Source organism: Glycine soja, chromosome 5, assembly GCF_004193775.1.
Source record: "Glycine soja cultivar W05 chromosome 5, ASM419377v2, whole genome shotgun sequence".
NCBI lineage: Eukaryota > Viridiplantae > Streptophyta > Magnoliopsida > Fabales > Fabaceae > Glycine > Glycine soja.
The window spans coordinates 28,964,358-28,977,875 of record NC_041006.1 but is presented as its reverse complement, the minus strand read 5'-3'; the positions used below and the strand labels follow the sequence as shown (position 1 = coordinate 28,977,875).

At 33.4% G+C, this 13,518-nt stretch overlaps 1 protein-coding gene across 1 annotated transcript; it reads right to left on the bottom strand.

The window, feature by feature from the left end:
- Positions 1–1,820: 1,820 nt before the first annotated feature.
- On the bottom strand, positions 1,821–4,359 carry LOC114412455. The gene is made up of 2 exons (XM_028376355.1): positions 2,402–4,359; positions 1,821–2,236 (listed from the first exon to the last, which is right to left on the bottom strand). The coding sequence occupies exons 1-2, from the start codon at positions 4,122–4,124 to the stop codon at positions 2,094–2,096; spliced, it is 1,866 nt and encodes a 621-aa protein (XP_028232156.1). The 5' UTR covers positions 4,125–4,359; the 3' UTR covers positions 1,821–2,093.
- Positions 4,360–13,518: the final 9,159 nt, after the last annotated feature.

Sequence of the window (13,518 nt, the reverse complement as noted above, 5' to 3'; positions counted from 1 at the left end):
GTGGATTTTGCAGGAGGTCATAAAATAATATTTTATAGGGAAGTATCTTATGATTAAACATCCCTAACTTGTTATGTAAAAATAAAAAAATCACCAACTTGTTTAATCCTTTTTATGAACTGTTATCGTGCTGAGTGTTTTTCCAATTATCATAAACTCTACCAACATTAGTTGATTTATGACGTCCATTTCGCATAATAGAGAGAAGACTTGAGTAGGATAAATGATAGTAATAAATACCATGAGCATCATTCAAATCTATCTTTTTTTTTTAATTTTGATTTATTTCTTTAATATATCATCCATATTCAATTTATTTAGATCAATTTATTTATTTTATTTTCTTAAAGGTTCAATTTATATTAACTGGCCTATATTGTAATCAACAAATTATAAAGAATACAGTAGGAAAAAAAGGATTAAAATAAATTTACCAATATCTACTAGTTCAAGTGACAAGGAACTTAACTTTCTATAAATAAAATTTGTGAATTGAATTTTGTAATAAAAAAATAAGCATTAATGTCCTTTTAAATAAATTCGTTTAAAATTCGTCACTCAGTTTATATTAGTTCGAGTCCAATGTGATTTGTAGATAATTAGAATTTAGGACAAAAAAATATAATATAATTTACTAGGCTAGTTCTCTCCTACTAAAGTGTGTGCATTTGAAATATCCAACCAGACACGAAAGTTACATTTATAATTGAAATAATTAATTAATTAATCTGACCGTAAGCAACTTTTCACTTTTTGGTTGGCATACAACTTTAAAAATATCTTCTCAATCATTCTAAAAAATATTGATTTGTTTTCTTTCTGCATCACTTGAATTGATTATGCTAAACAATACCATATATTTCTCATCCTCATTGCTGTTCGGATGGAGGTGCAAGCCATCGGTGCGGGACACGTAAAAGTAAAACAACGGACCTGAAATTTATTTATTTATTACTAGTATTGTCTAATTTACAGGATATTTAATTCTCCAGTAGCCTGCTTAACATCAGTTGTGGTGGTATGAATACCTAATAAAGTTGATCAACTCATGAATCGATTGATATAATCTCTACAATTAATGGTCCACAAATGTAAAGTGGGAATGTGAGATTGAAAATTTAAAGAAATGACATTCCCTCCAGAGAGCAATCAGAGCATTTTCGGAAGGCGAGAAGACAGGCACCAAACTTTCAATTGCAATTTACGCGTATGGCTGTAAAATGAATATTGCCTAATGCAAGAATTCTTTTGAAAATAACCAATATGGCTATGCCTACGAGGTTTATAGAATATTAACCTCAATTTTGCACGATTATTCTTTATAAAACACGAGACATTCTGAAATTAAATGCTCTAATATTTTTGTAATTAAGAACAATGTTATAAAGAAAGGAGAAATTGTATTTATACAAGTTTTTAATACGATAAAGCAGATATAAAATAAGAAAATTAATGTGTTGGAAACAAATAAAAAAGAAATTGATGTTCTACAACATGTATAAATAATAGGCAAATGCTAAGCACACTGGCTAAAGAACTTAAAAGAAAAATATTTTTATTAAAATATAAAATATTGATTGTCAATTATTTTTTTAATCCTCTCCTGTAATTTTTACAGTAAATATTTTATTTTTTAAAATTTCTTAACTAATATCTTAAAAACACTTATTAACAATATCCTAAATAATATATAACTACAAATACAAAGTACAAACGTGCTATCCTTGTCACAAACTATTTGTTGGAGCCTCAAGCGAATTTAAGTGGCATGCATATATTTTGTTAATATATCATTACTTATGTAAACCAATCATAACTTATGGTACCGACAAAATTCCTTAATAAATAGCATTGCCGTCGTAAAAAGTCTGACATTGTAAACGTAGGTAAGAATATGGGCAAAGTTTCTAGTAATTAAACTCAAACAATTAATTGATTCAGGTCTTGGTTCACCTCCTCTTTTCAACTTCTTGTATGTACTACTAATTTATGATCAAAAGCAATTACCATATATAGAACTAATAGAAGAATAATTTCTCCCTTTCTTGTGAATGAAGGCAAACATACATATCATTTTCCTATAATAAATCACTTCATGCCTCATCCTTTTCGATACAGTGCCAGCTTCTTCTAACATTTGCACTCACTAATTTTCTCCCCTGGCTCATCCTTACACACTTTCTTCTCTCCCTTGCTCTTCTCCCAGTGAAAGGTTCTTCTACAATGTAACTCATACCTATTATGCAAACACGAAAAATAGTTAATTAAGACCCTCCATTCACCACTAATATATATAAATGTACCCATGAATTGCACAATTAAACCTCCCATGTGGAACTTAATTAAAATGAGACAAAAGAAAGAGGAAAAATAAGATAATTGACTTCATTGTGGAATTCACCTTTCATTTTTCTCATCGCTTTCTGACTCAAACTCACAAATCCATTCATTTCTTCGTGTTTGCTATACCACTTTGACTGAGCTGAAGCGAAGAGCCACGAGGAATTAATTTGCTTGTTGAAAAACCGTGCTACATAGTATGGTATCTTCAACCCCTTTGTGTCAATGAACGCTAAACAATCCATCAAGCTCTCCTTGGCGAAGCCTTCCATGTCATAAGCCTGTGATCTTCTCCACAAGCTCTTACCGTGAGGACGCGCCGCACCCGATAGGCACAGTGCTCTTGTGGCATCACTGATGGCACCTTCTGAATGTTGAAGAAGCAAATAACACTGAGCTCTATTGCTATGAAGCACAATCCTCTCTTTTCTTTGTTTTAAAGGGCAAAAATTTAAAGCCTCTGAGTACTTCACCACTGCCTTTTCAATTTCCCCAGCAAAAAAACTCTTACTTCCTTCCTTTTTCAGAACACATGATAAGGCTTCTTTTTCTCTCATTTCTTGCACACTCATCAGTTTCTCTCTGTTGATTCTCTCCACCTTCAAATCCCATAATTCTTCTAACCTGCTCCTGGTTCTTTCACTATACAAACTCACCTTGCAAAGCTTGATTTTGTGGTAGTCATGTAAGAGAACCTTCATGATTGTTTTTCCAATTTTGTGTTTCCCTTTGATGTCTCTTAGTTCAACCAAATCAGCAAGCACAGGAGCAACCTTGTCTATCACTTTATACCTTGTAACTGGGTCCATGAGAAGCTGCATGAGACTTTCAATAGCCATGTGTTGCCTTTCATCTGAGGATCTTGAAACATTACACAAACTCTCTAACACTTCTTGCAAACCTGCTATGCTTTCTCTTCCCATTTGGGTGTGACAAAGAGTTTTCAAAAGTCCTATTCCACAAGGTGAAGATGGGTTTTTTAGTCCCCCCCACATTCCACACAAATCCTTCAAGAATTTCTTCTTGCATATTAACCTGAGAGATCTTTCTCTGCATGCAAAACAGTGTAGGAGATAGAGAGACCTACATTGAAGTTGGCTAGCCCATTCTTCTGCCTTTCTGTTTTCCAATTCAAACCCTCCAAGCCCTCTTGTTAGAAGGTTCCTGTGGTACTTCAATCTCTCTGACTTTTTCAACCCAACAAAGTCATCATATACCTTGTTTAGGCACGTGGAAGCTATGTTCATGGCTGCTTCTATGATTTCTACTTCATGCGCTTTAAGAGCTTCAAAAGTTGCTTCCTGGCTAGCTATATGAGCCAGTGCTCTAAGTGCAACCCTTTGTTCAACCCAACTTATCTTACCCTTAAGAAGTTCAAGTAAAGGCTGAACCACTAAGGACTTAACAGCTTTTTTGGCAAACTTGGCTTTCTTTATGGTATAGGAACCAATGATATGTGCTGCATAATAGGGTATGTATATGTTCTGGTGTCTAAGAAGCCAACTTCTATTAGTGACACCTTTGCTAATAAGTTTGGCCATGCATGCGAAGATGCCAAGGGAAGGGAATTCTGGGTCGTTTGGTTTAGTCATGGCGATTTTCCAAAGCCCACTTAAGATCAAGACATGTTCTTGGTCGTCTCTGAGAGGCATTTGTTTCAAGTAATTGGATATTTTGGCTCTTCTCACTGAAGGGACGGTTTCAGACAAGATGCAGAAGAAACAGGAACAGTTCAAATTGTGAGTAGTCTTGCTGGTTGAAATTTCTGGGATTCGGGATTTCATGGCTTATGGAAATGGAATTGAGATTGAATTTTTGGATGGTTTTTTGTGTTGTAGGGGAACTCACTAATTATATTTGATAAAATTGATGTCTTTCACTATTCAATGTATCTATGTCTTGTTACTGATCAATAATAAGGCAGGATTTGTGCCTCGGTGACCGGTTGATTGTGGAATTAAATCCCAAAACAAATCATTTTATATATGGAAGGATAAGAATACGTTTCTCTTATATTCACATGGAGGGAAGTCATGAGTTTTTATGTAATGTATAGGTTAAGCACTATGTAACACTAAATATATTTTTAATATTTTAAGTAGAATTAGTTGAAGGATTTATGTGATCTCTACAAAAAGAGTTGGATTATAGATTGTTTATTTGGGCAGAGTGGAGGCTTAGGACCTCGTGACACGATAGTGAGTTGAGTAGCACATGCACATGTTAGTATGTTACACAGTGCAGAAAGTAAGTTTCTTAGGCACCACCTTCCCCACCAAGTGACTCTGTTCCATCCGTGGGAGGCAAATTGCTTCTTCGAACAGCGGATCCAAAGTTGAAGAAAATTCTAACGGCGGCTGTTTCTCTCTAAGAAGTATGGACTCCAACACAAACATCAGACATAACACGGGCGCACTAAAGTTTAAAACATAACACAAAGGAACACATTGTTAAGCTTTATATATTTATCTTAAAACAAGTTAAGTTTTATAATTTTCATATGATAAATCTCACAAACTAAGAGTCATGATATTTCTTAACGCAAAAGGTTTATCTCTTTACAAAAAAAAAAATCTAAGTAAACAACTTGTCAAGTTCTTTTATAAAAAGTCTCAAAAAAATTACTAAGAGAAACCACCATTAAAAGAAAAAAAAAACTTGGTAGTATTAATTTAATCTTTAGGATATTTAAAAAAAAAAGATATTAAAAAATGTGTCTAGCGCGTGTGTGTGTGTGTGGGGGGGGGGGGGGGGGGGGGGGGGGGGGCGGTGTTACGTTGCTATGTCAAAATCTAAAAAAATGAAAAAATATTGAACATTGCAAAAATGTGTGGCACACACATGTCCGTGGTGTGTCATGTCGGACTCTCCTGACAAGTCTTTCAGCCGGTGCGCCGTGCTTCATAGGTTTCTCTTTCAATGCTCCAAGTAAGTTTTGTTAACTTGAATAGCGTGGAAGCTAAGAATGCATTTAAAATTACATTCTACAAGAGAGCTTAGAACAAGACCAGCTGGCCAAGTTAAATCAAATATCTAATGAAGCTCTAAAGTCCCATGAAAAATGAGTGTGTTATAGTATAAAATACTAGCTTAACAAATACTATTATGGAACTGTAAATAAAAAATAAATAAAAAATACTACTATGGTTCATAAATAAATAAGGCCATGAGACTATAATAGGGTTGAACCCTTCCTTACCTGTTGAATGGGTATGGACTCATTGAGTCCATGACTATCTCATTAGGAAGAGTTGATTGAGACAAGCTTTTTTTTTTTACCAACATAATATAATATGATACTATCACATGGTAAATAACTTTGTTCTTTAAATATGTGGTTAAAAACTCAATTTTATAGTTTATGAGCATGTTAGGATCCACGTCAAAATCCCTTGGATGAGTGTATTTCGTGGTCAAACGTGGGAATTTCAATTGACCGTGATTCACCTCGTCGAAATCAATTTTAAAGCGAAGCAGGGTCAGGGTTGCTTCCACGTCAAGGTAAAATCAATTTCTATATGTGGCTCTTCGATTTCTCTTATTTGTCCTTCACCCAACCTGTGTCTCAACGGATTTCTATCATCCATTCAAATTAAACTCTTCACCCACCGATTAATGTTGATGGACATTTGATGTTGTGTCTTTGTTATGACACCATTACAAACATGTGCATCTTATGGGCATTAAATTCTAGTTTACTTCCTTTCATATTGGACAGTGTTAGACAAATTTGTTTCAATTAATGTTGATAATTTCTTTTGTAGTATGGATTGTAACTTATCTCAATTAGTGCAACTTGTTTCGTTACATTTGGAAAAGAAAAAATGGTTGCCTATTTTGGTTTGGATGATTTGAATCAAAATAGATTGTTCATGTTGCAATTAATAGGTAACCAACTACCATTTGTCTCAGAGTCTATTTAACTTTGTTTATGTTGATTTGTCTCTACAAAAGACTCTTATCCCCTTTTGTCTCTTTGGTAGCTCTTTGCTTTGATATTTTTTGTTACTTTCAAGTGTTTTGTGAATTTTTATGATTCTGTGAGTGTCATTTTAATAAATTGGTTTCAACTTGTTACATAGGTTCAACTTGGTGTAGAGGTTGTTGAAAGAGTTTATTGAAGGAGTGTTGAGGTTAAGAAAAAAAAGATAAGTTAAAAATTATTACAATGTGAGTTTAGATAGATATATATGGTTTCTATTTCATGTTGTGACAAGCATTCACCTATATCTCTAATAGTAACATCAATACTATATATATATGATACCAGCAACTCTAGTTTTTGTTTTGGTTTATGTTGATATACTATGATATTGTGTTATTGTTGTCATTGATAGTGTGGTTGGTCATGTTGTTTTTAACCAAAAAGAATTGGTGGTGATTTTATATATAAAAAGATATCACTTTAAAAGAAATGGTTTTTTTATTATGAACCAAAAATGCTACCATGCATTTAGCCTCCAAGAAGATTCAGTGGCTTTTAAACATGAAGCAGTGACATTTAAAGATATTGCTTTTGTTATATATTCTTTAATGCAGATATGGCTTTTTTATTAGTATACTAGCACTCGTGCACTTGAAACAGTGCAATCATTTTGGCTAAAGTTTAGTGGACTATATAAATTAATAGCATTCCAGTGTTGTGAGATCCTATTGCCTCAAAGGCATATATATTAACCTCAAATAAATTAATAGCAATCATTTACATTTTTAAATAAATTGATCACTAAATACACAAACACAATTAAATACCAACATTGCTAATGTTTTTCATAATAAACAAGTTAGGTCTATATGTTGATACTTTTAGCAAATGATAGTCTCAGATCCAGAACAGATGAAAAATATTGCATTACATTTCATTCAGTTCAGGTATTATGGTGGTTGGTGGATGCTTCACTAGCCACCTTAAAGTCACGAAAATGGTATTATCAATTCTGCCTTTTTTTATTGATGAATGAATTTCATATTGGTTCCACTAATAAAGAAAAGACCTATATCATTAACTGTTAATAATGGAGTAGCTTCATTTGGTTAGCATGATGATTGGCTTGTTATTAACAATCTTTATGGTTTTGGAGGGGTGGTCAAACTAAAAATATACCAAATAGTATTGGTACAATGACATTTTCCTCTTATCAATTCTGCATGTTAATGTTTTGTTAATCATGCATCAAAAAACTTCTTTAATGTAGAATTATGAGTATTGAGAAAGTAAAAGCTTCTTGGGAGCTTAAAGCAATTGAAGGCTTCATCATAGCATGCTTGGGACAAGTGTCCAAAGGAGAATGACTCGGTACAAGTTTTACCAAGAATGGGTGGAATGGAATTGTATCTAGATTTAAGAAGTTGACGGGGGGAAATTATAACAAACCAAAGTTTAAGAATAGGTTTGATAACCTCATAAGAGGATGGCGAGTATGATATAAACTATTTGGTAAAGAAACTAGTCTTGGATGGGACAGTGTCAAAAATACTAAGGATGCAAGTGATGAATGGTGGGAGAAAAAACAATTGGTATGTGTTACATAAATGTATATTGTTGTAAGTCTAAGTTTTCTATTTAGTGTATTTATCCTATGATAAATTCTGAATGTGCAGGAAAATCATTTATATAGAAAATTTAGGACTTCCATTTGCTCACAAGTTGATTGATCTTTTTAAGGATGTAGTTGCAAATGGAGATTTCCAATGGGCTCCCTTGTCTGGGATATTGCCTACTAGTGTTAAGGTTAATATGAATGATGGGTATCGTCCAAGTCTTAAGGGCATTGGCCTAGATTTAGAAGAAGGCTCAAGTGTTGGTGCAACATATGCTTTTGAGGGAATTCATTTGAATAATTCACAAGGAATTGTTAGCCAAGGAATTGGTAGCCAAAAGAGTAGGGAAAAGAGAAAGAGAATCAATCACACTGAAAAGTTAAGCAAAATGAAGGCAACTACCTCTTCAAGAATAACTGATGCAATTAGTGTGATTGTTGAAGCATGTAAGTCACACAATGAAGTTATGGCAAATAAATCTATTCAAGAAGTGATGAATAAGCTTAAGACACTACCTGAATTACAAAAGGATTTACTATTTCATACACAATGTTGCAACCTGATGATGTTAAAGCCAGCAAGAGAAATGTTTATTGTCATGCAAAGTTTAGATGAGCAAAGGATGCATTGGCTTACTATTATGTACTAGTGCTTAGATGTTTGCTTATGGTGGTATGAGTCATGTTCTATTGAACTCATATTATGTTTTGTTATCAAATTTGGTTATGTTTCTTATTTGGCTTGTAACGAACCATATTATGGTTGGTAATGAACTTATGTTTTATCATGTGTATCTTGATATATGTTGTATTTTGTAATATTGTTTCTATACAGGTCAAAAATGAATGACTTGGTTGAAAATTTTGAATCAAATACCAATGAAAATGATGAACTTATGGAGCAAGCATCCTATGTGGCTGTGTTTATGGGTGAATATGCAATAAAAAAATCTATGTAAAGAGTTGTGCATAACCAACCAACAAACAGGCCATGCATGGGTGCAAGACATATTGCAAGGTCATCCTATTCGTTGTTATGAAATGTTTCCTATAAAAAAAGTATATTTTTTACAAGCTTTGCTCTAAATTGGTTGATCATGGTTTAAAGCCCACTACCCACATGCGAGTTGAAGAAATGGTTGCAATGTTTTTAAACATGGTTTGCCACACCGAAAGAAATAGGAACCTTTAAGAAAGGTTTCAACACTCTGAAGAAACTGTAAGTAGACATCTCCATAAGGTATTAATTTCTCTCCTTAAGTTATCTATGGAATATATTAGGCCACTAGATCCCTTGTTTCATGACAGTCATGCCAACATAGAAAATGATACACGGTATTGGCCACTTTTTAATAATGTCATAGGGACAATTGATGGTACTCATGTTCCATGTGTGGTTACTCCTAGTGAGCAGGCTAGATTTATTGGAACAAAGGGTATGCCAACACAAAATATAACGGTTGCATGCGATTGAAACATGTGCTTTACTTTTGTATTAGCTAGATGGAAAGGTACTGCCCACGATGCTCGAATCTTCAATCATGCTCCCACTACTTCAAACATGAATTTTCCACATCCTCCTCAAGGTATTATTTTTTTTGTATCACTACAATTGACTTTTATCCTCATTTAAATTTTGTTTATATAGATTTTTTCCTTTCTCAACAGGTAAATATTATTTGGTAGATTTTGGTTATCCAACACCAATGGGATATGTTGGTCCTTACAGATATGAACGCTATCACCTTCCAAATTTTAGACGTAGATCTGAGTTTGCATATAATAATAAAGTTATAAATTATTATCACTCTAGTATAAGGTGCATAATTGAAAGAACTTTTGGAGTATGAAAGAACATATTTGTAATCTTGTGATGCATGCCTAAGTACAAATTTAAAACACAAGTGCAAATAGTTTGTGCAATGATGGCTATACATAATTTTACTAGAAGGAATTGTCGAGAGTGATATTGATTTTACACGTTATGAAAATGAAAGCATAAGCCTTAACTCAAATGATAATTACCACGGTGCAGTTAACTTGGACCAAACTTAAGTTGTAAACGTCATTTCTTCACCTCAGATGGATTGTGTTCGAGATTCAATATGAGATGAAATTTTACAAGTCTTAAATCAAAATTAGTATTGTTGTGGTAGGACAAAGTTGTATTATATTAAGAAAGCTTAAATATGTTGGAGATCCTTAAAATATACCCGAATTTCACAACTGATCCCTGAAAAATTCCTGCTTCTCATTGGGTCCCTGAAACTTCAAAAGTTTTGTGGGAAATCCCTATCATTAGTCTTCATCAAAAACATGATGACATGTATGTTAGTTGGACACGTAAGCGATACACGTGCGAAACCACGTCAGAGGTATCAATGACATGGTGTGCACCTGAATTTTTTTATTTTATATTTAATTTAATTTAATAAAGTATTTTATTTTAAAAAAAAAAGAAAATAAAGTCCTTCATCCCTTAGATCTGCACTTTCCTCGCTCCAGTCTTCTGTTCGCTGCCTCTGCTCTGAGCTCTCCGACCCTCACCGCTCTGTCACCACCAAAATCGCCCAACTCTCCAACCTCCATCGCACCCCCGAGCTCCTCTAGCACTCCATCCACGCCCTTTGCCTCTCCAAGAAGCTTTACGACCTCATGGTTGCCATCGACCCCGAAAAAGTCGATCTCGCCATGGCCGCCCAGCTCCACTTCAAGATCCTCAGCCTCTACGACAAGTATGACCTCGTCAGCATCGACGTTGTCGATTAAGAGCTCAATTGGATTAGGGAAATGACAGATTTTCTTTGCAGTGATGCGATGAAGGTTTTGGAACATGGAATGGAATGGTCAGGAAAATAGGAGATTTGCTTCCCAGCTTCTTCTTCTCTATCTACAATAACCACTTCTTCTTTCTTTCCTACAGCAGGTGTAGTGGTTGTAGAGGGAGGGGTCACGCGCGATTATAGAGGTGGTGGTGTTGTGCGTGCAATGGTTGGGTTGGGTGGCTATGGTTGTGCGACAATGACAATGGAAAATTCGTCCCTAAATATGTAGAGCGTTGACAAATTATGCTTATTAATCAATAGACAGATTATGCTTATTAATCAATATTATGCTTATTATTATGTTTGTTCTAATTTATGATCGCTTTCCTTTTTTTTAAGTGTTTATTGTAATGTTATATTTGCAACAATTGAAAAAAGGGGGAAGATGAAGATTAAATGTGTCAAGCATCGAAAAATTTGTTCCTGAATGTGCCACGTAGGCTCTTTCACTTTCGAGGACTAAAATTTGAATTTTTATCTTTGAGTTACAAATTTGTCAACACTCTATACATTTAAGGACGAAAATGATTATTTACCCATTGTACAATTATCAATTCTCAATACCTATACCAATCTCAACCGTTTATTTTATTCCAGCTTATATCTAACGGCAAAAACACCTTACTCACCAGTGGACCACCTTCTTAATTGGTCCACCATAGAAATTATCGAAAAAAATATTAAAAGAGATAAGCCTCTTAAATAAACTTTAATATCTTTAACATATTACACTCTTCATCAAGGTCTCTTGGAAGTATTCAAACTCCCCTACTAATTGTGTGATGGAATCATCGAGTTTCCAATTCAAAAAGTGACTAACAAAAACAAGCAAAAATAAGTAGGATGGTCTTAATAAAATGTAGCTACAACAAACATGATCCTATATGAAAATGCGTGATCTAGTGCCTAATAATGAATGTCGTATTGTTCCAAAAAAAAATAAAACTAGGAATCTGCAGTACAAAATTAACTTAAGTCGAACTCAAAAATATGATTCCTACATTCATTCATTTACAAACAGAAAGAGGGGGGATTTTATCAAACGGTTTGTAAGGGACTATAAAGGAATGCAAAAACACACAAAAACAGAGTTCAAGAAACAAAAAAGAACAAGAGCATAATACAATTCACCAAACCAATGAAAATCGAATTATCACAGTTACTACGAATGATGTTCAGTGTGAAAGTTCACTCAAATGCATTAAAGAAAGTTCAATGGAATCAATCTCCCTAAATTGTTTAAGATCACAAATTAGGTTGGATAATCATCCAAACAATCTATGATTAAATTTCTAAATTAGGAAATGAATACATAGCCTAATCCATTTTCAATCCTAAACATAATCACAATCATGAAAAACGAAAATAAGATTGAAGAAAAAGAAGAACATTCACAAAGAGTAAAAAAACTAAACCAGAACTCAAATTCAGCCTTGCTTGGAGTGGATCCTTAAATTGATTGATTGTTTAGTCCTCCATGATCATCACCAATGAAAAGCCATGAAATTTTGTGTAAGAAAATGGTGGAACATAAGTGAAAAGATGAAGAAGAATGAAAAACAATTGAGTGAAAAAAGAGAGAAAAGAGAAAGCGTGCACAACAAGTTTTGTACAAAATGAAGTAACTTTTTTCTCTGATTAACTAACTGACACTAATATATAGAGTGACTAATAACTAACTAACTAACACACACTAATCAGAAGGAATGGATGGACCTTGATTAGGTTCATCTAATCTACCTAATTAAACTAATTACACAAAACAAAAGCCCAACTAGCGGTCCAATTATTCAAATACAGAGGTTCTGACTTTCAAGCTTAATTTGACTATCAAGATGGCAGAATTGACCAAATTAAGCTTATTTCTGACAAAATTGAAGATCTTTTTCTCAGCTTTCTAGGGACTAATCACACATTCCATTTGGAGTTTTGTAGTATCATCTAGGCCCTGTACAAGATAGATAGGTCAAATAAGCACAAAATCTAAAATTTAATTATAATTCTCAATTAAGCTCAATCATTTGCCTTAGATCAAAACTGAATTAAGATGAGAAAATAAAAATAAAAAAAATATCAATTGAGCTAAGAAAAATAAAAAAAAAATATTAAACTACAAATATTTAATTACTATCCTTAAATTTAAAACTATTATACATTGATTTAAAAATAGGACTCTGCCTGAAACAATACTCATAGCCAATAATGGTTTGGGGTGGGGTCCTTTTCGATCACTCATTAATGTTATGGAGCATGTATGCTGTATGACTAGATGACTGTAGATAAGAAACTGAATTTGATCAATAATGTGAATTTTTATGTTTGAAATTCGTCAAATCATGTTCTCTTAATGTTTAGTAAATTATATTTTGGGATTGTAAATTAAGCTTGGGTTACTATGCATGTTATTCATGACAAGGTCTATATATGGTGGAAAAGTTTAATATTTGAGTTAGTGCTTGAAGAGACGAATGCCAAATAATACTTTGGTGTGAGGTTGCATTATTAAAACATATTTGGTTAGTGAAATCTTAGTTGTAAGTAGCTAGAGACTAGATGTAATCTTAATTGGTGAGATGAGTTAATGCAAAAGCTTAATGTGACTCTTCTTTTCTTTTATTTGTTGCTATGGTAAGTCGAGACTAGATTTGTGTTTAACAACTGATAAAAAAAAAAGTTGTGTTTTACAAAATTATTTTTACAAAATAATTATTTATTCATTAAGTTTGTTACTTTCATTGTTAAATAGTAAGGGTTTCGTCGTATCCCCAATGCAAACTTCTTCTTTCCTTGGAAGTGATCTTCTACACTTGAAA